The 23,931-nt window shown below is 58.1% G+C and overlaps 1 protein-coding gene across 1 annotated transcript; it reads right to left on the bottom strand.

Annotated features, from left to right (window-relative positions):
- Positions 1–1,710: 1,710 nt before the first annotated feature.
- EHHADH (enoyl-CoA hydratase and 3-hydroxyacyl CoA dehydrogenase) lies at positions 1,711–23,462 on the bottom strand. The gene is made up of 7 exons (XM_054166823.1): positions 23,354–23,462; positions 20,137–20,240; positions 18,670–18,842; positions 16,873–16,984; positions 16,036–16,140; positions 12,423–12,764; positions 1,711–4,268 (listed from the first exon to the last, which is right to left on the bottom strand). Exons 1-7 carry the CDS (start codon positions 23,419–23,421, stop codon positions 2,998–3,000), a joined length of 2,175 nt encoding a protein of 724 aa, XP_054022798.1. The 5' UTR covers positions 23,422–23,462; the 3' UTR covers positions 1,711–2,997.
- Positions 23,463–23,931: the final 469 nt, after the last annotated feature.

Here is a 23,931-nt window from a genome sequence, read left to right as displayed (position 1 = left end):
CTGTGGCCATGGCAGCTGGGGCCATGGTTTGGTGGCCATGGTGGTGTTGGGTTGCTGGGTGGACTGGATGACCTTTGGGGGCTTTTCTAACCCAAGCAATTTGGTGATTCTAAGTGATCAGAGCCAGGGATGTTCCATGCCAGCAGGGCTGGTTTTACCTAGCAAACATTTGCAGCCATTAGGGTGACTGAGTGGAAACAGCTCCCTAAAGACAGGTGGGCAAAGGAATGCTGTAGCAAGAGGGTGTCAAGTGCTCTGCATGGGGCTGTGTTCTCTCCCTGTTAGATGAACAAACATTTCACTCATGGGTGTGCTTCTGGTACCCCTGCATATCTCAGCTATTTGTGGCCTTGCCATGGCCTCCCAAGGATGCTCCCGGCCCAGGCTGGTGCTTCCTGAGCCAGTTACACATCAGCACACAGCCACTGCCCTGTGGGGCTGGGTGCTGGGCAGATATGGCTGCCCTTGGGTGAGGCCTCACCTGCTGAATGAGTCCAGGGCACAGGCAGGGACTCACCCCAGGCATGCTGCCAGCTGCGGGCAGCCTGGCACATGCCCCCTTGGAGCTGGGAATGCCACCCCTCGGCTGCAGCAGTGTCAGCCTTGGTCAGTAGGAAAAGCAAAATGAACTTGTCAGGAGAGGAGAGGCAGCCTCTGCTCCTGGGAATCTGCTTGAGAAAGCTCTGTCCTGGAGAGAGTCCAGCACAGAGCCACTGAGCTGCTGAGGGGCCTGGAGCAGCTCTGATCTGAGGAGAGGCTGAGAGCTGGGGGTGGTTAGCCTGGGGCAGAGGAGGCTGAGTGGGATCTCATTCCTGCTGACAAAGGTCTAAGGGGTTGGTGTCAGGAGGATGGGGCCAGACTCTTCTCAGTGGTGCCCAGGGACAGGGCAAGAGGCAATGGGCAGAAACTTGCCCATAGGAAGCTCCATCTGAACATGAGAGGGAGATTCTGTGCTGTGAGGGTGGCAGAGCCTGGAGCAGGCTGCCCAGGGAGGCTGTGGAGTCTCCTGCTCTGGAGCCTTTGCAGCCCCCCCTGGATGTGTTCTGTGTGCCCTGCCCTGGGTGCCCTGCTCTGGCAGGGGGCTGGACTGGATGGTCTCTGAAGGTCCCTTCCAAGCCCTGCCAGGCTGTGATTCTGTGAAATGGAGTGGACACACCAACTGCCCCAGCACAAAAATGCTGCAGGTGAGGAGAGGAATTTTGGGCACAGGGCAGAACCTGTTGGACATGTGCTGCCCTCCACAGCCTGCTCATGCTGCAAGGGCAATTGCCCTTTGCATTTCACCTCCCATACAGGGGAAGCCCATGGAGGCCTTGCAGAGAGGATGCTCTGTGTGCAGAGCTGTCCTGTGGGTGACATGAGGGCCACCAGCAGCTGGCAGTGCCAGCAGCAGGCAGTGCTGTTGTGTAACTCATCACGCGGGTGTCCTCGGTGCTGCACCTCCGAGCAAAGGCTGCCTGCTGGCTGCCTGCTGGCTGCCTGCTGGCTGCCTGCTGGCTGCCTGCTGGCTGCCTGCTCTCAGCTGTGCTGTACCTCTGAGCAAATCCTGCCTGCTCTCAGCCGTGGCACACAAAGAGTCTGGGGGAAACCGAAGCACTCTGCTGGGCCTGGAGTTGACCCTTTCTCTGTGCCTGGGGAAAAATCCTCCCTGGAGCCAGGCAGGTGGCTTGGCTTGTGGCTTCTGAGGGGGTTCCTGCCCTCAGACTTGCACCTCAGCCACTGAAGGAGTGGGGTAGGTGAAGGGCAAAACAAGACACATGTAGCAGAAGAGAAGCACAGCCTTGTCACACACAAAGTCCTGCACAAGCAAGCCAATTATTTAATTCCACCATGCAGAGGAGCCATGGAGAAAACCCAAGCAGCTGAAGGCTTTCTGCTGTCCCTACGATCCCACAGGATCTGGCACTGGACAAGCAAAGCAGGGTTGTTCATATAAAATCAGAAGTTAGGCATCCAGTGTCCCTGAGAAGGGAATCCCCACACCAGCCAGGCAGAGACAGCCACTGGACAGGAGACATGGGAGACTTTGACCCAAGACATAAGCCTGGAACAAGTTTGGCTCGGTCTTCCCCTGCTCTGATCTGTGCTAGAGATCTGCCACCCCCTGCCTGCCTGCAGCAGCACTCCTGCTCTTGAGCCCTGCTCTTCCCAGCCTGCCTCTGCCTGTGTGAACAGCCGGCAAGGGCCAGGCTGTGGCTCAGGCTGCTCAGCTGGAGCATGCTGACAACTCCTGCTGGCAGTAGGCAGCCAGAGAGTGGCAGTGATGGCAACACCTATCCAGTTAGAAGATATTTCTGGTTGCACAGAGCCAGGTGGGATATTGAGGAGCGAGGATGGAGGCTGGCTGCAGTGAGCCAGGGCAGGCAGGTGGATGTGTTTGTGGCTTTCCTGTCATTTACTGGAATCCCTGAAGCAGGGAGGGGACAGCTCTGCCCCTGCTCTCTGCCCCGACCAGCTCTCTTCAGCTCATTGCACTTCACCTCTGAGAGCAGCGGTACCCCTTGTGCCACCTCTGCCCCAGCAGCAGGAAGGAAGCAGGCTCCAGCTGGCTGTCTCTAGGAGAGCCAGGGAACCTGTGGGGACACAAGAAAGACCTGAGCAAAGTAGGAAACAGATTTAAGGCAGGCTCTGGTAGATCCAGCTGGTGCTGGGTGAGTCACGAGCACCACGATTTGCTTTGTGGGCTGTGGATGCTGCTTCCTGCTTTGCACAAGGACAGGCTGGGGGCACAGCTGTGAAGGCCTGAAGGCAGAGCAGGATGAGATTGGCCTTCAGACAGCAGCATGCAGGGAAGGTGAGGCAGGGGCTGAGGAGGAAGGGCGGGTGATGGCAGTGGCTGCTGCAGGAGTGGGGGACCGAGACTAATCGGTGGCCAAAGTCATTGTCTGCACAAGCCGGGGGGGGGGTCAGTGACATCGCTTGAGAGCCTGTGGCACTCAGGGTTCGATTGAAAGGCAAAGCAATTGCAGCTCCTGCTCCGCAGCAGGCGGCAGTGGATCACAGCTTGCAGCCGCTCTGGCCGAGGCAGGACATCCACTCCTTGAGGGGAGGGCTGCCCACGGCCACCAGCCTCCGCAGCAGGGCGTGTGGCCGCAGCCCGGGGACGTCAGGGTGAGCCTCGGAGTACTTCTGGAGCTTGGCCAGCACTCGCGGCAGCCCCACGGTGGCGGCGTGGAACATGGGGCCGCCGCGGTGCCGCGGCCAGCCGTAGCCGTTGGCGTAGACGACATCCAGGTGCTCCGGGCCGGCCGCGACGCCCTCGGCCAGCACGGCAAAGCCCTCGTTGATGAGGGCGAACAGGCAGCGCTCCAGGATCTCCTCCTGCTGGATGGAGCGGGGCTGGAGGCCGTGGGTGTCCCTGTACTGGCTCAGGAAGCTGTGCAGCCAGGGGTCCGGGCTGGCCGTCCTGCCCCCGGCCCTCTCGTACAGGTACCAGCCCCTGCCAGCCTTCTGGCCGAAGCGGCCGCGCTCGCACAGCAGGTCTGGCAGGGGGCTGTAGCGGTGCCCGTGGCGCTGCCGGGCGGGGGTCCCCGGGGGCAGCGAGGGCCCGGTCAGGCCCTGCCCCTTCCGAGACCTCCAGCCCACGTCCAGCCCAGCCAGGTCGGACATCCGGAAGGGTCCTATCTTAAACCCGAAATCTTCCAGAGCCTGATCCACTGCCTCTGGCACGCTGCCCTCCTCCACCAGGAAGAGCGCCTGCTGCACGTAGGGGAACATCATCCTGTTCCCCACGAAACCGAAGCAGTTCCCCACCACCACCCCCACCTTGCGCAGCACCTTGGCCAGCTGCACGGCGGTGGCGATGGCGCCGGGGGACGTGTGCCGCCCGTAGATGATCTCCATCAGCCTCATGACGTGGGCAGGGGAGAAGAAGTGGGTGCCAACGACCTGCTGCGGGCGGCTGGTGGCAGAGGCTATCTCGTCGACGTTCAGGGCTGAGGTGTTGGTGCAGAGCAGGGCCCCAGGCTTGCAGACCTGGGACAGCTTGCGGAATATTTCCTTCTTCAGCTGCATGTCCTCGAACACAGCCTCGATGACCAGGTCCACATCACCCAGCACAGCAAAGTCCAGACTGAACTGCAGACGTGAAGGGCTGTGGAAGTCCAGGCTCTGGGCACCCTGCTCTGTTTTCATAGCCTCACGTTCCAAAAGGGCCATCACAGCTTTCTTTCCTGTGCTCAGATACTCCTGGTCCTGCTCCAGGGCCACCACAGGGATCTTGGCCTTAACCAGAGATGTGACAATGCCTCGGCCCATGGTCCCCAGCCCTAGGGATAAAAGTGACACAGAATTAGATATTCAGAGATTCACAGTCACAGGATGGGCTGGAAAGGACCTTCTCGAGGAGGCAGTGATGCAGGTGGGGTCTGAGCAGAGCAGAGGGGCAGAAGCCCCTCCCTGTGCTGCTGCAGGTCACACTCCATTCTCCAGGCTCCACAGCTGTGCTACTACCAGTTCATACCCCAGGAGTATCAGTGTAGCCCTTACTGGCTTGATCCTTCCCCTCTTGCTGAGCCCCCCAGCAGCTCTGCCCTCCATGCCATGGAATGAAGCTGCACAGCTGCACTTCCCTGCCTGACAAGCCCCAGGCTTTACCCTGCTCTCCACGAGGAGGCCTTCTGGGATTAATACAAACCAGTGGGAGGAGGCCAGCACAGTTTTGCCAGCTTTAGAAGTGAGAAGCATCTGAATGGGAGGATTATGAATGTCCTAAATAAAGCAGCAGGCAGAACAGAGCACCAGGTTGTTAGAATTCTGTAAGAAGGACTTCTTTAATCCCAGGTTTACAAATGGGAGTCAGATAAACAAATCAGCTGCAACAAGGGGATTGCAAAGTTTGGCTAAAGCAGGTTTGTAAAGAGGCAGCAGTGCAGCAGTTTCAGGCAGCCAGGGTCAGGCAAGGCAGAGGATTCTCCTGGGAGCTGTACACCACGGTGCCCTGCAGGACAGTCACAACTGCTCAGCCAGCAGCAAACACTTGCTGCAGCCACAGCTGCCTGCCAGCCTGCTCACAAACATCACACTGCCAGACAAACTCAATTTGTTCCTTCATAACCAACCTCCCCTCCACGAGGGAGGGTCTCCAGCCTCTGCTCATCCTCATGGCCTCCTCTGGAACCTCTCCAGCAGCTCCAGGTCCTTCCTGTGCTGGGGGCCCCAGAGCTGGAGGCAGTGCTGCAGGTGGGGGCAGAGCAGAGGGGCAGAATCCCCTCCCTGTGCTGCTGCTCTCCCTGCTCTGGCTGCAGCTCAGCACTCAGCTGGCTCTGGGCTGCCAGGGACCAGTGCTGGCTCCTGGGCACTTTGTCCCCACCTGACCCCCCCAAGGCCTTCTCCCTGAGGCTGCTCTCAGCCCCTCCTCACCCAGCCTGGCTCTGTGCTTGGGGTTGCCCTCACCCAGCTGCAGGACCTTGCCCTTGACATATCAAAACCTCTTCTCCAGCCCTCTGCTCAAGGGAAGCTCTGCAGTGCTGTCAGCTGATCCCCCAGTTTGCTTTCATCCACAAGCAGCATGGAGTGACAGAGACACAGAATAGTCTGTGCTGGAAGGGACCCCCAAAGCTCACCCAGTCCAACCCCTGCACCCAGCAGGGACATCCTCCACTGGATCAGGTTGCCCAGAGTCCTGTCCACCCTCACCTTGAATAACTTCAGGGAAGAGGCCTCAACCACCTCCCTGGGCAACCTGTTGCAGTATTTCACTACCCTCATAGTAAAGCATGAGCAGTCCCAGCTAGGTTTTAGCCATCCCATGGCAGACAGACACTTGCCTGTAGTATTTCACTTTCTAGGCCACGGGAGTAAGCTCACAGATAAGATATGAGCTTGCCAAGCTTGTTTCTGACCTAGAAAAGCTGTCTCTCAACTTCCTACATAACTCTGCACTGGAATGATGTTTAATGAAGCTGGCAGAGAGAGTAATGAAAGCCCCAAGGGTTTTGTTCCATTAGAGTTTGCACAACAGGAATCCCCTGGAAGTACTTTCTACAATTGGGCTATACCATTCAGGAGGGATTTTGCTGCCTAGCAGAGAAAGAAGCACTCCTGAGGACTCCTCTTTTCTACTTTATAAAGCTGAGTGATCTTGGGGAAGAATATATTAAAGCAGAAAAAAATGGTGGGGAGTCCTCGGGGCTTACAGGTGCAGAAGGCTGGAAAAGCAGGAGGAAGGGAAAGGCTGCTCACTCAGCTCAGCTCACACAGAGCAGAACACAGCTAGGAGCCACTCCAGCACCTGTCCTGGATATGCTGCTTTCTGCCCCAAACCATGACAAGGCCCCTGGACTCTTCTCTCTCATGCAGGGACAGTTTTCAGAGCTGGGTTACCATCTCATGCCCAAGGCACAGCAATAAGTCACCCACAGCCTCCCTGGGCAGCCTGTGCCAGAGCCTCAGCTCCCTCCTGCTGAACAACTTCTTCCTCACCTCCACTCTAACCCTGCTCTGCCTCAGCTCCAAACCATTTCCCCTTGGCCTGGCTCAGACCCCCTCAGCAAAAGTCTCTCTGCAGCCTTCCTGCAGGATCCCTTCAGGTCCTGGCAGGCAGCTCTGAGGTACCCCTGGAGCCTTCTCCTCTGCAGGCTGCACAGCCCCAGCTCCCTCAGCCTGTGCTGACAGCAGAGCTGCTCCAGCCCTGGCAGCATCTCTGTGGCCTCCTCTGGCCTCTCCCCAGCAGCTCTGAGTCCTTCTCCTGCTGGGGACAGCAGAGCTGGAGGCAGGATTGGAGGTGAGGTCTGAGCAGGGCAGAGCCCAGGGGCAGAATCCCCTCTGCTGCCCTGCTGCCTGCTGGTCTTTTGTTGTGCAATGGACCTGCACTTGAACTCCTGCCATTTCAGGCCAGACAGGGATATGACAAATCAATTTGCTAGACAAGCTGAGAGAATAATTACTTTTGATTATTGATCTGTCACATGAGGCACTCAGAGTATGAAAAGCCATGCAAAATTAATTGAAGGACTTTAGCACCCAATTTGTAAACAAATGACCCCAGGATCTGTACAGAGGAGACAGAGAGCAGTGGAAAGCTGCTGAGCTAGGATGAATATCTGTGGTCTGATAGCAACATTCCATTGGATCTGTGTTCCAGGCCAGGCTGGATGAGGCCCTGAGCAGCCTGGGCTGGTGGGAGGTGTCCCTGCCCATGGCAGGAGTTGGAACTGGATGAGCTTTGAGGTCCAAACTGCCAGCATTGGGCACTGGCAGCACAGAAGGCCAAGGGCAGGCTGGGCTGCATCCAAAGCAGTGTGGCCAGGGATGGAGAGAGGGCATCCTGTCCCTCTGCTCTGGGGAGACCTCACCTGCAGGGCTGTGTCCAGCTCTGGGGGCCCCAGCACAGGAGGGACATGGAGCTGCTGGAGACAATCAAGATCAGACTTGGATGTGGCCCTCAGCAGCCTGATTGACCTGGAGGTGTCCCTAGTGACTGCAAGGGGGGTGCACAAGATGACCTTTGAGGGTCCCTTCCAAGCCAGTGCAGCCTGTGACTGTGACCATCTCTGTTGGCTCCCACTGTGCAGTGGCAGAGGATGAAAGCAGCAGCAGAGTGCAGCATGGTGTGAGTGCATGGCACAGCACAGGCTGCAGCAGAGTGCAGCATGGTGTGAGTGCATGGCACAGCACAGGCTGCAGCAGAGTGCTGCATAGTGTCAGTGCATGGCACAGCAGAGGCTGCAGCAGAGTGCAGCATGGTGTGAGTGCATGGCACAGCAGAGGCTGCAGCAGAGTGCAGCATGGTGTGAGTGCATGGCACAGCACAGGCTGCAGCAGAGTGCAGCATGGTGTGAGTGCATGGCACAGCACAGGCTGCAGCAGAGTGCAGCATGGTGTGAGTGCATGGCACAGCACAGGCTGCAGCAGAGTGCAGCATGGTGTGAGTGCATGGCACAGCACAGGCTGCAGCAGAGTGCAGCATGGTGTGAGTGCATGGCACAGCACAGGCTGCAGCAGAGTGCAGCATGGTGTGAGTGCATGGCACAGCACAGGCTGCAGCAGAGTGCAGCATGGTGTGAGTGCATGGCACAGCACAGGCTGCAGCAGAGTGCAGCATGGTGTGAGTGCATGGCACAGCACAGGCTGCAGCAGAGTGCAGCATGGTGTGAGTGCATGGCACAGCACAGGCTGCAGCAGAGTGCAGCATGGTGTGAGTGCATGGCACAGCACAGCACAGGCTGCAGCAGAGTGCAGCATGGTGTGAGTGCATGGCACAGCACAGGCTGCAGCAGAGTGCAGCATGGTGTGAGTGCATGGCACAGCACAGGCTGCAGCAGAGTGCTGCATAGTGTCAGTGCATGGCACAGCAGAGGCTGCAGCAGAGTGCAGCATGGTGTGAGTGCATGGCACAGCAGAGGCTGCAGCAGAGTGCAGCATGGTGTGAGTGCATGGCACAGCACAGGCTGCAGCAGAGTGCAGCATGGTGTGAGTGCATGGCACAGCACAGGCTGCAGCAGAGTGCAGCATGGTGTGAGTGCATGGCACAGCACAGGCTGCAGCAGAGTGCAGCATGGTGTGAGTGCATGGCACAGCACAGGCTGCAGCAGAGTGCAGCATGGTGTGAGTGCATGGCACAGCACAGGCTGCAGCAGAGTGCAGCATGGTGTCAGTGCATGGCACAGCACAGGCTGCAGCAGAGTGCAGCATGGTGTGAGTGCATGGCACAGCACAGCACAGGCTGCAGCAGAGTGCAGCATGGTGTGAGTGCATGGCACAGCACAGGCTGCAGCAGAGTGCAGCATGGTGTGAGTGCATGGCACAGCACAGCACAGGCTGCAGCAGAGTGCAGCATGGTGTCAGTGCATGGCACAGCACAGGCTGCAGCAGAGTGCAGCATGGTGTGAGTGCATGGCACAGCACAGGCTGCAGCAGAGTGCAGCATGGTGTGAGTGCATGGCACAGCACAGCACAGGCTGCAGCAGAGTGCAGCATGGTGTGAGTGCATGGCACAGCACAGGCTGCAGCAGAGTGCAGCATGGTGTCAGTGCATGGCACAGCACAGCACAGGCTGCAGCAGAGTGCAGCATGGTGTCAGTGCATGGCACAGCACAGGCTGCAGCAGAGTGCAGCATGGTGTGAGTGCATGGCACAGCACAGCACAGGCTGCAGCAGAGTGCAGCACGGTGTCAGTGCATGGCACAGCACAGCACAGGCTGCAGCAGAGTGCAGCATGGTGTGAGTGCATGGCACAGCACAGGCTGCAGCAGAGTACAGCATGGTGTGAGTGCATGGCACAGCACAGCACAGGCTGCAGCAGAGTGCAGCATGGTGTGAGTGCATGGCACAGCACAGCACAGGCTGCAGCAGAGTGCAGCATGGTGTGAGTGCATGGCACAGCACAGGCTGCAGCAGAGTGCAGCATGGTGTGAGTGCATGGCACAGCACAGGCTGCAGCAGAGTGCAGCATGGTGTGAGTGCATGGCACAGCACAGCACAGGCTGCAGCAGAGTGCAGCATGGTGTGAGTGCATGGCACAGCACAGGCTGCAGCAGAGTGCAGCATGGTGTGAGTGCATGGCACAGCACAGGCTGCAGCAGAGTGCAGCATGGTGTGAGTGCATGGCACAGCACAGGCTGCAGCAGAGTGCAGCATGGTGTGAGTGCATGGCACAGCACAGGCTGCAGCAGAGTGCAGCATGGTGTGAGTGCATGGCACAGCACAGGCTGCAGCAGAGTGCAGCATGGTGTGAGTGCATGGCACAGCACAGCACAGGCTGCAGCAGAGTGCAGCATGGTGTGAGTGCATGGCACAGCACAGGCTGCAGCAGAGTGCAGCATGGTGTGAGTGCATGGCACAGCACAGCACAGGCTGCAGCAGAGTGCAGCATGGTGTGAGTGCATGGCACAGCACAGGCTGCAGCAGAGTGCAGCATGGTGTCAGTGCATGGCACAGCACAGCACAGGCTGTTGGTGACCACCCCCCATGGATGCTCTGCCTGCCTTGCACTCTGCTCTGAAAACAGAGCCTGGATCACCTCTCTGGGTCAGTGCTTTCATGGCTGTGCAGCACTGCTTTAAAGCTCCTCAAAGCTCATCCCTAAGGGCCTGACCACTGCTGCTGCAAGCAGGCACTGCAGAGCCAGCATGTGGCACCAGGGTACAGCATGGCACCGGCTGGACAATGGCTCTTTCTTACATAGCCTGACCCCCCCCAGCTACTGTGATGGCAGCTTCTGTGCCTGCCTCTGCTGCACTGGCAGCAGTCCTGACAGCAAAAGGCACAACAGGAGGAAAACCTTCCAGAGGAAGTAGAAAAGGTGGTGGCTGGCAGGAAGAAGCGATGGGAAGCAGTGGCACGGCTTGGTGTGGGGTCAGAGCCAGAGGGAGGTGATCAATACCCTCCAGAACAGGAGATGTCACTTGGCAAATGCAGACATGAGCAAGTGGCACAGACAAAGCAAGCTGCACCTTGGGCTCCACTGAGAGGAGCAGTGACTCAGAAAAGGCCTCAGGAGCCCTGGGAGGGGTCAAGCCCCTGAGGGCACTGATAAGCCTTAATGACCCTGACACCTGGAGCCTGCACCCACACCAGCTGCCCACGGCCCTCAGAGCTCCATATAAGCTCAGACCTGGGGGGTTCAGCCTGTTTCCAAGCTACACTGGGAAGTCCTGGGGGCTTCCTGTGGCTGGCTATGGACACTGCTGACCCAGGTTTTAGGCTGCAGATTGCCTTCCCCTTGGACCTGCACCCTCATGGGAACTTTGCTTGCTCATCTGTGCTTCTGGCCAAGCTCTCTGGGCCTTCTGTCTCCCTTGCTCAGGTACTGTGAATAACTGACAGAGGCTGTGCTGCCATCCAGAGGGAGGGATGGGTGGACAGGAACCTCATGGAGCTCAGCAAGGGGAGGTGTCAAGTCCTGCATCTGAGGAGGAGTAGTTCTGTGCAGCAGTACATGCTGGGGGCTGGCTAGTAAGCAGCTCTGCACCTGGGGTCCCAGGGGACACCAAGCTGACTGCGAGCAGCAGAGTGACCTGGTGGCACAGCAAAGCAGTGGCACAGGGGCTGCATGAGGAGGAGTCCTGCTGCCAGGTGGAGGGAGCCAAACTCTCCCCTCTGCGTAGCACTGGTGAGGCAGTACCTGGAGCTGTGAGCCCAGTTCTGGCCCCCCAGCATGAGAGTGAAATGGAGCTGCTGGAGTAAGTTGGGTGAAGGGCCACTAAGATAATGCCTCATGAGGAAAGGCTGAGAGACTGTGACTCCAGCCTAGAGAGGGTGGGAGGGAGGGGGGGTGTGAAGGAGCTGGAGCCCCACTGGACTGGGCTAGAGGCAATGGGCATAGACTGAAACATGAGAGGGTCTACCTGAGCTGGTTTTACTGTGGGGGTAACTGGGCACAGGTTGCTCAGAGAGGTTGTTGCAGAGTCCTCAATGGGAGGAGAAAATTCTTTGGTGTGAGGGTGGCAGAGCCTGGAGCAGGCTGCCCAGAGAGGTTGTGGAGTCTCCTGCTCTGGAGCCTTTCCATCCCCCCTGGGAAGTGTTCTGTGTGCCCTGGCAGGGGGTTGGCCTGGGTGAGTGCCATGGTTTAGTTGATCAGATGGTGTTGGGGGATGGGTTGGACTTCTCGAAGGTCTTTTCCAGCCTGGTTAATTCTGTATCTCTGGAGGTGCCTTCCAACCCTTGCTGTGCTGTGAATGAGCTTTCAGAGCTCACAATGCCTGAGAAGCACCCTGGAGACAGCAGGGCTGACCTGGGGAGCTTCCCCTGCAACCCAAACTGCTCCAAGTGCTCCATTCCTTGTCCAACCATTCGAGTGGTGCTAGCAACAGCCAGCTCCAGGCCTCTGCTTTGTAAATCACAGCAGGGCAGTGAAATTGCTCTTATCAAAAATTAATTAGGGCATTGTCTTGCTGGGCTACAAAATGGCAGAAGTAGATCCCAGTGAGATGAAATCTTCTTGAAAGGCAGCTGGCAAAACATTGCTGTGTGAACAGGTCCCTGGGTGACTGTGCACAGGCACCCACAGTGCAGGACTGGACCAGGAGAAGGCTGGGGAAGCCTGCCTGGAGCAGGGAACAAAGCCAGGACTGAGCAGCCTGTCATGGACCACAGAATGGCTCAGGCTGGAAGGGACCTCAGAGATCATCTGCTGCAACCCCCTGCCATGCCCAGGGACTCAGCTGCTCCAGGCCTCATCCAGCCTGGCCCTGAACACCCCCAGGCAGGAGGCAGCCACAGCCTCCCTGGGCAGCCTGTGCCAGAGCCTCAGCTCCCTCCTGCTGAACAACTTCTTCCTCAGCTCCACTCTGACCCTGCTCTGCCTCAGCTCCAAACCATTTCCCCTTGGCCTGGCTCAGACCCCCTCAGCAAAAGTCTCTCTGCAGCCTTCCTGCAGGATCCCTTCAGGTGCTGGCAGGCAGCTCTGAGGTGCCCCCAGCCTGTGTCGTGACCCAGGTGCCCATCCCCTTGCCCTCGGCCGCGGGCAGCAGCAGTCTCACCTATGACAGCGGCGGTGCGGATGGGCTGGGGGGCAGCACGCTGCCAGGAAGCTCCCGTGGCTGTTGTCCACCTGTGCATGGCTCTCTCCGCAAAGAAGAGATACTGCAGCGCCTGGGCCTGGCCCGAGCTCCGCAGCACCCCGAACAGCTCCCGCTCCCGCCGCACGCCGGCTGCGAAGGGCTGCTGGGTGCTGGCTCTGACCGCCTGGAAGCACAGCTCCGGCGCCAGGCACCCGCGGGCCTGCTTCTTCACCTTCACCAGAGCCTCGCTGAGGAACGCTTCCATGCCGGGCAGCTCTGGAACCGGCTTCAGGCTGAGCCTGCGGGGTCCCAGCGGCTGTCCTGCAGGCAGAGAAGTGGAGATGTGGAAGAGCAGCCGCAGCCCCAAGCGCTCCCTGCTGCCCACGCTGCAGGCTGCCTCTGTCCCCAGTCCCACCCGGCCCCGCGGGCTGTGTGTGGTGCCCGACCGACTCTGCTGGCCAGGAGCATTGCAGCCGGGGTCCTGACCCCGGGACTTGTGAGGGAGACTGGAAAACACATCCTGACTGAATCCTTCCCTGACCACAGGAATCCCTCTGCTCGCTGTGGGACTACCCCAGAGGGTAGTTCAGCTGAGGAGCTCGGCAGGGAGAGCTCAGGCTGGTGTGCCAGCAGGGGCTGACGGAGCAGCTGCACAGACCCAGGAGGCTCACTGCAGACAGGGGTTGCTATGGTGACACCCAGAAAGGATTTGACTTGAGAGATGCCAAAATCCTCTCCAGAAGTACAAACCTTGGTGCCTGCTACGAGATCTGACTTGTCTGTCCTTAGGCTCTTACTGGCAGCTTGCCTCAGGACCATGAAGGGCCAAGATGAGAAATTCAGGGTGCAGCCCCTTGACACTCCAACACGTTCACAAAGACCTTCCTGTTGTCACAGCCACGTGCAGATCACTAACTGCAGCAGTGCTGCTGCACTGAGTGCTGCAGTGCTGCTCCCAACTGCACCCAGGGCTGCCACCAAAGCAGGGTGGTGGCTGGGTGCTGTCCAGAGAGAAGCTCATGCTGAGAAGCTCTGTGGCAGTCTCCCTGCCCTGGCTTCCCTGAGGTCTGCCCCAGGAGCACACTTCCTTCACGGGTGGCATACTGCATCCAGCTCCCGTCTGAGTTAGGGAGGCGCCAGTGAGGCAGCAGAGGAGCAGGAAACCACGGAGAGGAAGCTGAAGGGCAGGAACAGAGCAGTACTGCAGCCATGGGTGCCCAAAGAATGTGTCCTGACTCCAGCTCTTCCTTCAAGGCTGAGCAGTGTTGAAGTGGAACAGAAATAGCAGTCTCCAGGATGAGTGAAGAAACGGATTCCCTGAAATGGTCTGCAGAGCTCAGGGCTTCCCCTTAAGCCTTTCAGAGGGCACAAAGCTGAGCACCACCGCGCAAGGAGCTGCTCACATCAACAATGTTTTCACATCAACAGTGAATGTGCTCTGTCCCTCTTCACAGGATGTTTTTTAACCCAGGAATGCTCTTTATCCACAGCCCTTTACTCACTATCTACACAGGGAGTTTCTTTTCCTCACAAAGAGAACCTCAGGTTTGACCCAGACAGATCTGATGGCTGAAGGCCACTTAAGAGTGAGCAAGTCAAGGGACTTGCATCTCTGACATGGAAGGGGCTGGTACAGAAGGGACACTGCTGGAAGCCTTGGAGCTTGATCTGCAGATGGCAAATGGTCCATGTGAACACAAACAGTGCTGGGGCCAGGGCACAGGTCCTCAGAGCAAGAAGGGAAAAGTAGCTGTGCTGAGGATTCTGGAACAACACTTTCCCTGAGCTGCAGCCTAGCTAAGCTTTGCCCAGTGACTCTGCAGCACCTCCGTGCAGTGCCTTTGCTTCTGCAGTGCTTGTAAGAACCAAGAGCAGATTGATGGGCAGGAGAAAACTGACCTGAACCCTCCAAAGCCTCCTCCAGCCTGTCCTGGAACACCTCCAGGTCTGGAGCTCCTGTGCTGGATAGTGAGCTGGGAAACAGCCAGACGTTTGCTCTGGTGTGTTGTGATGGTAGCTCCTAGGAACCCCTGCAGAGGTCCAAGCAGCTCTGACCAACTCATGTTACAAAGGAGAGAGGAAATAAGATGATGTGGATCTGGAGGGGCAGGAGTCCTGGCTGAGGCTCCTGGACTTCTTAGAGGAATACTCTGATGCTGGAGAAATCCTCACATAGGAGGTATGACCTCCTGGCTGCTGTTTAGCATCTCCTGCTAGGCTGGCAGGGTCACTGTTTCAGCTCTTCACTGAAGAACTGAAGCCTGCAAGATCCATGGGACTCAAGGAATTTGAAGGTAGAGCATCTAACATGAAGACAATTTGCTGTTCCCCTTTGAAGGCAGAATTAAAACAATCTCAGCTTGTCAGGCTCCCACTTCAGGCTGTCAAAGAGAACACACAAGCCGGGAAGCAGCTTTGCATTTCTGCTTTCTAAAAAGCAAACTAAACCAAAGCTATTTCAAAGGAGTGAAATATCTTTGGTTTTCTCAGAAGCAAGGGTGAAGCTTAGCACCCAGCTGTCCTACAGAACTGTGCTGAGACAGTCTGACTGCAGATGGGGAAGGAGAAAAGGGGACTGCTTACGGCAGCAGTTCTGCACTCGGAATGAAGCTCAAAAGCACCCAGAGAAGACAGCGAGCAGGAAGGGCATCTCCCGCAGAACTCCAGCCAAAGAGCAGACCCTCTTGCACCCAGCTGTGACTCTCGAGTTGTGTGCTGCTCTTCAAGAGTTGCACATTCCCTGCACCGGCTTAAAACGTGGTGGTCACCCAGGACAAAACTTGTGCTTCAGCTTCCAGCACAGGAGAAGCGCTCCTGCAGAGAGCAGTGGGGAGAGCTGCAGCAGCACAGCACTGCCTGCGAGGGCAGCGCCATCCTCGCTCTGTGCTTCCTTCGGGCTCGGCGCTGTGACAGCTCCAGATGAAACCCTGCTGGGAATCAGTGGTCTGTTTCCAAAGGAACAAGGAGCTCAGGAGTGGGAAAATACCCTGCTGTGCCTCGAGGTGACACACCTCAGGCTGCACAGGGAATGCTTCTCCTGTGTGATCTTCACTGATTCTGCTGCTTCTGAGGTGGGGGTAACAAAATCTCTCAACATCCCTGCACTCCTCACAGGCTGTCCTCTTACACTGCAGCTGAGGGATTAGGGACAGAGACACTTGCAGACTCCTGGCCCATGAAGCTGTGCTGGGGAGGTGCCAGCCCCTGCACTGGAGGGAGAAGGTTAATTCGGATCAGACATTGCTGATGCAGTAGCAGCTGTGGCCCCAAACTGGAGATGGAAGAGGCACTCACTCCCCCACTTCAGTAGAGTGCAGCAGCCTAGGAGCATGTGAGCCTGGAGAGGTGATGAAGAACTTGATATGGATCTGTTCTCCAAATCCTCACTTCAATTCCTGCAGCTCTCTAGCATCTGAATTTTCCACTTCAGCTAACAGCAAGCAAGCTCTGCAATTAATTCTACCTTACATGGCTGCCAAAGCTCAGCGAGTGGAGCAGACACTGCAATAAGCTCTGTGGGCTTTGTCCTCACTCTCTCCAGCCCTGAAACATCACCAATTATTTCTTGGCATTGCTACAATTCTTTCCTCACCAATCACTTTGTTTGCCAAGTGAATTGCTGCCTCAGTTGTGCTTTCTTCCACAACTTCATCAACCAAGCCCAGCTTCAGAGCTTCAGCTGCTGGAATGTGTTTCCCTGTGGTTGAAAAGAGACATGAGGTGAGTGCAGTGGGGGATGGTGAATTCTGCTCATGGATGCATGGAGTCCTGGATCACCCAATTCCAAGCCCCTGCCAAGGGCAGGGACCCCTCCCACCAGCCCAGGCTGCTCAGGGCCTCATCCAGCCTGGCCCTCAACACCTCCAGGCAGGAGGCAGCCACAGCCTCCCTGGGCAGCCTGTGCCAGGCTCTCCCCCTGCCCCCCGCCAAGAATTTCTTCCTCATCCCCAGTCTCAGTCTGCCCCCCTGCCCCAAGCTTAAATCCACTGCCCCTCAGCCTATCACCACAGGCCCTTCTAAAAAGTGCCTCCCCAGCTCTCTTGCATCCCTTCAGGTCCTGGCAGGCAGCTCTGAGGTCCCCCCAGAGCCTTCTGCTCTCCAGGCTGCACCCCCCAAGCTCCCTCAGCCCGTGCTCACAGCAGAGCTGCTCCAGCCCTTGGCTCATCCTTGTGGCCCCCTCTGGACTCCCACAGCTGTGCCCATTGCCCAGGTGATCAGAAGCTGAGCCTGCTTGTCCTCAAGTACAGGAAGAGCATCCCCACTCCATGTCCCTTTCTTGGTCCCTCACCAGTGGGAGAAAGCTGAATGTCAACCCAAGCAGGGACCCAGGCAAGCAATGAATGCTCAGAAACATCATCTGACCAAGCTGGTGCTGTGACTCAGCTCCACATCCTGACCCACACAGCAAGGCCAAGGCACAGTCCTGTACCTGTTGTGATCATGTCCAGGGCAGCTGGGACCCCGATCAGCCTGGGCAGGCGCTGAGTGCCTTCAGCACCTGGCAGTAACCCAATGGTGACCTCTGGCAGCCCCATCCGTGCCTGAAATGAAGCCAGAGGGAACAGACCTGCTTAGAGAGGAGGACTCTGAGCAGAGCAAGGAGCCACACAGCGCTCCTCTGGGACCCCTCAGCACTTCCACACAGAAACTTCTTCCCTGTTCTTTGCCACAGAAGACAAAAGCTCACTCAGCCACTTCAGAAGCTGTGTGCAAATGCAGAGGACAAACATCACCTCTCAGAGGATGGCTGTGTGATGGCACAGCACAGGAGACCCCTGGGGCCAACAGCATCTCCCAGACTGACACCTGCAAATCACAGATCTTGCAATCCTGGAATGGCTCAGGTTGGAAAGGACCCCAGAGCTCATCTGCTCCAGCCCCCTGCCATGCCCAGGGACAGCTCCCAGCTAGACTCAGCTGCTCAGGGCCTCATCCAGCCTGGTCCTGGACACCTCCAGGCAGGAGGCAGCCACAGCCTCCCTGGGCAGCCTGTGCCAGAGGCTCAGCTCCCTCCTGCTGAACAACTTCTTCCTCAGCTCCACTCTGACCCTGCTCTGCCTCAGCTCCAAACCATTTCCCCTTGGCCTGGCTCCAGACCCCCTCAGCAAAAGTCTCTCTGCAGCCTTCCTGCAGGATCCCTTCAGGTCCTGGCAGCAGCTCTGAGGTGCCCCTGGAGCCTTCTCCTCTGCAGGCTGCACAGCCCCAGCTCCCTCAGCCTGTGCTGACAGCAGAGCTGCTCCAGCCCTGGCAGCATCTCTGTGGCCTCCTCTGGCCTCTCCCCAGCAGCTCTGAGTCCTCCTTCTGCTGGGGACAGCAGAACTGGAGGCAGGATTGGAGGTGAGGTCTGAGCAGGGCAGAGCCCAGGGGCAGAATCCCCTCTGCTGCCCTCTGCCCACCCTGCTCTGGCTGCAGCCCAGCACACAGCTGCCTGCTGGCTCCTGGGGAGCTGCTCAGCACCCAGCACCCCCAAGGCTCTTTCTTCAGGGCTGCTCCCACCCCACTCTGCACCCAGCCTGAATTTGTGCCTGGGGATGGCCTGACCCAGCTGCAGGACCTTGCCCTGGGACTGGCTGAGCCTCTGCAGCCGGCCCTGTCCCTCTTCTCAGGGATGCTTTCAAGCCAATGTTAGGAAGTGCTGGAAGGTATTCTGAGACTCACTGTGAGCTTCCTGCTCTAATCCTTGGGAGTTTAGTAAAGGAAAAAGGAACTGAAGTCTTTCCTTCACAGTGCACCTGGTCAGGGGGCAGGGTTATGGCAGAGCAGCCAGAGGCTGCTTCTCTGCAAAGTTTCTCTGGATTCTGTTGTCTTGTTTCAAAAACCTGAGTCTGCACATTGCCCACTCACTTCTTTAAGGGTGGCAGAGCCTGGAGCAGGCTGCCCAGAGAGGTTGTGGAGCCTCCTTCTCTGGAGCCTTCCCAGCCCCACCTGGATGTGTTGTGTGTGCCCTGCCCTAGGGTGACCCTGCATTAGCAAGGGGGTGGCCAGAGCTCCCTTCCACCCCCCAGCACTCTGATTTAGTAAGGCTTAGGCAAGCAGGGGCAGTGGTGCAGGTGAGGAGGGAGCACAGCCCTGTGTCTGTCCTGGGCCCCAGCCTGCCTCCCACCCTGCCCACAGCCATGTCTGCACAGATTCACACAATGGGATGGGCTGGAAGGGCCTTTCCACACGCCCTGCCCTGGGCAGCCCCTGCTGCCTTCCCCAGACCCCCTGGTTCTCAGTGGGTTACCTTCCTGTGTGCAATCCGATAGTGGCAGCCAAGTGCCACCTCCAGGCCTCCTCCCAGGGCATAGCCCTCAATGGCAGCCACCACAGGCTTCCTGCTGCTCTCTATGAGGGACACGATGGGGCCCAAGCCGAGGCCCTGGCCCTTGGAAGATGAAAATCCTTTAATGTCAGCTCCTTAGGTGGCACAAAGAGATGAAGAGCAATTAGTGGGCATCCCCCTGTGCTGCTGAACACAGCTGCTCACAGAGGACCAGGATCTGTCGGGGATGCTGCTGACAGCAGAGTGGTTAACAGGAATCAATCCCTTGGGGGAACACCTTGAAGAAACCCAAGCTCCTTCAGCCTTCTCAGAGAGCTCCCAGGAAGGCTAAGTGCAGAAACAGCTTTGGGATTGGAGCAGGTGAGCTGTGGAGGTCCCTTCCCACCCAAACCACTCTGTGATGGTTACTGTATTGAGCACACAGACATCCACCGTGGAGTCTGGAATAGTTAGGTGCAAGTTACTACTGACAAGCAAGGGAGAGCCCCACAGCAATGCCCTGGATTCTACAGCTGGAGAAGATGTGCTGTTCAGCCCTGGCCAGCCCAGGCACACTCCACATGCTGGCTCCAGAGGTGTTATGCAAAGAAAGCCATGGGAGAGGTCAGGGAGCACCAGGGCATGAGGGAGATCGCAGAACTGTTGTGGTGGAAGAGACCTTTGAGATCTCTAAGCCCAACCACTCCCCCAGAGCTCAGCATCCCCCACTGCTGAGTCACTGCCCCTGCACCCCTCCCTCAGCACCACGGCCAGGGGTGGGGACTCCACCACCTCCCTGGGCAGCCTGGGACTGCCCGAGAGCCCTTGCTGGGAAGAAACTGCTCCCAGCGCCCAGCCTGTCTCTGAGGCAGGACACAAGAGGTGCACAAGCCCTGCACTGCCTGTGGCAACAGCTTCCAGCCTCAGCTCAGCAGCAGCTGAGCCAAAGCCAAGCAGCTGTGCAGGGCAAAGCCTGACACTGCTTGAGGCACTGACACTGGGGAAGGAGAAGCAGCTGCTGGGGAACAAGGGGCTGACCTCTGGAGCTCTTCCATGACTGAACCTAGAACCTGCTCAGGCTTCAGAATCACAGAAACACTCAGGTTGGAAAAGACACTCAGGATCACCAAGTCCAACCACTAAGAAGGAGCTCTGCATTTCCTGGCCCTTGGCTGGTGTCTCTGAGCAGCTGTCTCTCCTTTCAGCATGAACATGCAGCTTATTTTTGGCCTGCAGCGTGCAGTTCGTGGTGTGCCCTCCCTCAGCTGTGGCACAGCAGAACAGCAAAGCCACTGCCTGGTGGCCACTGCCTGGTGGCCACTGCCTGGTGGCCACTGCCAGCCAACTCAGGGCTTTCACCAATAGTGTTCCAGGCAAAGAACTACTCCAGGCATGGTGGTGGAAAGGGTTTCTTCTCTTTCCTAGGTTGTTGGATGACAAATGTCTTACCTGCACTGAAGTAGCCATTGTCACCACAAATCATAACAGCTTTCACTGAGGGATCTGCCTCTGCTCTCTTCAGTCCATCCTCTAATGCCTGGAGAACTGCCAAGCTGCAAGGGAGCGGAGCCTCAGTGAGTGCCCTCCGAGAGGTCTGCACTGCACACACCAAGTGTCCCAGGCAAAACCAGCACACTGTCCAAGCAGCTCTCTCCCCTGGCCTGTCTTCTGCCACAGCCTTCCCAGGGCAATCCCTCTGTGAGTCTCCCTCTTCCTTCATGGTCCAGAGCCCAACCCCAGCAAGCTTTTGAGTCCTGAGCAGCCCTTCCCCCGCTGCAGAGCTGTCTCCTGGCTGTGGCACTGCTGCTTCCAGAGCAAGCAGCACAGGGCCTCGTTCTTCTGGAGGTGTCTTTAGGAACTAAACATTTGGATTTTCAAGCAAGCAGTTCAGCATCATTTGAAAACCACTAATGGTACACCACTACCAGCTGAGGGCTTTGTAAGAGGGCCTGTAGCTGCAGGGATGAAAAGCTGTCCTGCAGACACCTAGCAGAGCTGCTGCTGTGCTGACCATTGCTGTGCCTCACACCTTGTGAAGGTCTGTGCCTAGGTCCAGCCTTAACACTAGTGGGACCCTGGCAAAGGGAACTTGGGCCTAAAAAAATACCCAGAACCTTTTGGGATGCCTCATCTGAACATATTTCATAGGCACAAGCAGAAAATGGTCAGCAAAGGATTCTCAGAGGACTGCAAAGTGCCCGGTGGGGAAGGGCTGGAGCAGTCCTGTGCAGAGCATCTGTGCCTGCTCTCAAATTCAGCTCAGAGGTTGCAGGACACAGCTGCTGTCTGCAATGTTCACTGCCTGCTGCCACCTCCACAGCCTAACAGTGCCAACAGCAGTCTCAGACCTGCTCCCCCCTGCTCCAGCACGGCAAGAATGCAGAAACAGAAGGAACACAGAAGCTCCAGGGTGAGCTCTACCATCCCAGCCACAGGTCTCAGCTAAAACCCACTTGATGGCAAGTAGGAGATAGTTACAGATCCCTTCTCCAGCAGCCATGACCCTGGCATGTGATCAAAGATCATGACCACATCTCAAGTTAAAGTTTCATAGCAGCTTAACTGATTGTCCTGGTTTTGTTGGGACAGAATCCCAGGCCAGCCACGGACTGGAGTAGGCTATAGGTGAGGCCCGGCCCATCAGCACCACACTCGGGCTACAGGAGGAGCTTTGCTGAGGGGAGCCTCTTGCTAGAGCCTCCTGCTTAGGGTCCTCTTTACCCTGCTTCTCTCCTGCTCCTGAGGGCTCTTTCTGGATATTGTGGCTGCTGCACTGCTGCTGGGCTGAGTATAGCTCTACAGCTTGTGTGGCCACTGGTATTAACCTGCATATTCCATTAAATCCCTTTCTCATCCCAACCTGTCAGCCTCCTCCTCCTTCTCCTGATTCCCCTTCTCTCTGGGGTGGGGTCCTGATGTGACAGAGCAAATGCCCCAAGCAGGGGCTCGGTGTTGACACCCTTCTAAACCCATGCCGTGTAGGATCCAACCTTTCCTTCAAGGTCAGCCTGGATGTGTCCCTGGGAAGCCTGCTCTAGCTGGAGGTGCCCTTGTGACTGCAGGGGTTGCACAAGATGCCCTTAGAGGGTCCCTTTCAACCCAGTGCAACCTGTGAACCTCAACAAGTCCCTCCATCTTGTCTTCTCATGGTAGTTACCTGGGCAGATAAAATGACCTTGCCCCATTCTTTAACCTGCTGCAGTCTCTGCCCAGCAGTGCAGCTCCCTGTGAGGAGCAGCAGCTGCATTTCTTGTTCATGCTCTCGTCCCTTCCAGCTCCCTTTCAGCAAGCTGTGTGGGTTACGCTGTGAGCACCACCGCAGTGGTGGCTTTGCTTGGTGACTCTACACTGGCTTGGCACTCTGCACACGGGTACTGAACAGCTCTTTGCCTGTGGCCACTCCAAAAGGGTCTGTGTGCTGCTCAGAACTAGAGAACTAACCCACAGCCCTTCAACGAACCCTGTGAAGCCAAAGAGCAGAGACATCCTCTCCAAACACATGAAACCAAACACTCCAGAGGACTGGGCTTGGCTTTGCTGCTGGTCACTGCCTTGTGTGTGAGTTGGCCTGGGGCTTTCTTGGTAAAGATCAGTATTTAGAGGCCAGTTCTGTATTCTTTTAAAAGGCAAATGAGCTGCCTTGGCTTCTGCCAGCCCTGGCCGTGGGTTCATCCCGGTGCCAGCTCCTCTGGCTGAGCCACCTCCGTTATCTCCACAGCCCTTTGCCCTAACCCCTGTGCTCACTTGGATGGCACAGCGACCTGCAGCAGATCTGAAGAAGAAAAATGGCTTTCAACTAAGAGCTTTGAAGAAACTCCAGGATTAAACGAGGAACTGCTGTGCAATTCCTAGCTGGAAGCATCATCCTGATATTTAAAGACTGGGAAGTGATGAGAAATACACCTGGATTTCGAAGAGCTTCCAGGGGAGATGACAGCAAGAGCCTGACACCTCTTCTGCAGAAAAACCCTGCCACTAGAAATGATAGGAAAGAGAGCGGACGGAGGAGTTCAGCAGGGTTTTGGTCACGGGCGATGTAAGCTGCTGCTGCGGGGACCGAGCGACGGTGTTTGGGAGGGTCCCTCGGCAAAGGCTTTCGCGGGGCTGCCTGCCCGGGCACCAGGAGGGGCCTCGGACGGGCAAGGAGAGTGGGTAAGCCGGTGACGAGAAAGTAAATCAGAGAAGCCCCACGCCGCTCAAGAAGGGCAGGCAAGCGTCAGCCACCGCGCCCGCCCCCACCGCGGCGTCCGTGGCCCGGCTCGGCACTCGGAGCCCTGCTCGGCGCCCCCAGTCCGGCTCGGCGCCCGCAGCCCTGCTCGGCGCCCCCAGTCCGGCTCGGCGCCCGCAGCCCTGCTCGGCGCCCCCAGTCCGGCTCGGCGCCCGCAGCCCGGCTCGGCACTCGGAGCCCTGCTCGGCGCCCCCAGTCCGGCTCGGCGCCCGCAGCCCTGCTCGGCGCCCCCAGTCCGGCTCGGCGCCCGCAGCCCTGCTCGGCGCCCCCAGTCCGGCTCGGCGCCCGCAGCCCTGCTCGGCGCCCGCAGCCCTGCTCGGCGCCCCCAGTCCGGCTCAGCGCCCGGAGCCCGGCTCGGCGCCCGCAGCTCTGAGCAGCGGCGCGGCCGGACAGGGTCGGGATCCCTGCGGCGGGGGCCGGCTCGGCGTCTGCCGTTACCTCAGCGCGTTGACCGGCGGGTTGCAAAGCCGGATGACGGCCACGGCTCCCCTCGCCTGTTGCGCCATGCCGACCGACCGCAGGTCTCTGCGCTGCCCAGCACCCTGCCAGGCCCAGCACCAGCTTGCCTGGGCCGGCCCCCGCCGCACCCCGCCCGCCCCCGCCGGGGTGGGACATCAACAGCGGGAGTGGCGAGCTCGGCGCCGCGGGGGTCAGCCCGGTGCTTACCGTGCGCTCCAAGTCCGGTTATGGACCCTGGGTAACTTCGAGCCCTGTTTTACACCCAGCACCTCAGCTTAGTGCAGCGATACCAAACGGAGCCGGTCTGACGGCTGGGGCACACTCACCGGTAGGGCCGGAGCAGCGATGGTACCCCCGGACTCAGCACTGCTAAGGCCACACCTCAGACACCAGGTTCAGTTTTGGGGCTTAGAGTACAAGGTGTCCAGCACCCCCAGGCCTTTCCCTGCTGGGTAGTTTCCTGCCACTCTGCCCCAAGCCTGGAGCGTTCCTGCTGCTGTTGTGACCCAAGTGCAGGACCCGGCCCTCGGTTTGTTGAAGCAGCACCCAGTGTGTGC

Source organism: Dryobates pubescens, chromosome 13 (assembly GCF_014839835.1).
Source record: "Dryobates pubescens isolate bDryPub1 chromosome 13, bDryPub1.pri, whole genome shotgun sequence".
NCBI lineage: Eukaryota > Metazoa > Chordata > Aves > Piciformes > Picidae > Dryobates > Dryobates pubescens.
Note: the sequence above shows the minus strand (reverse complement) of the source record. Positions and strands in the feature narration are given on the sequence as shown.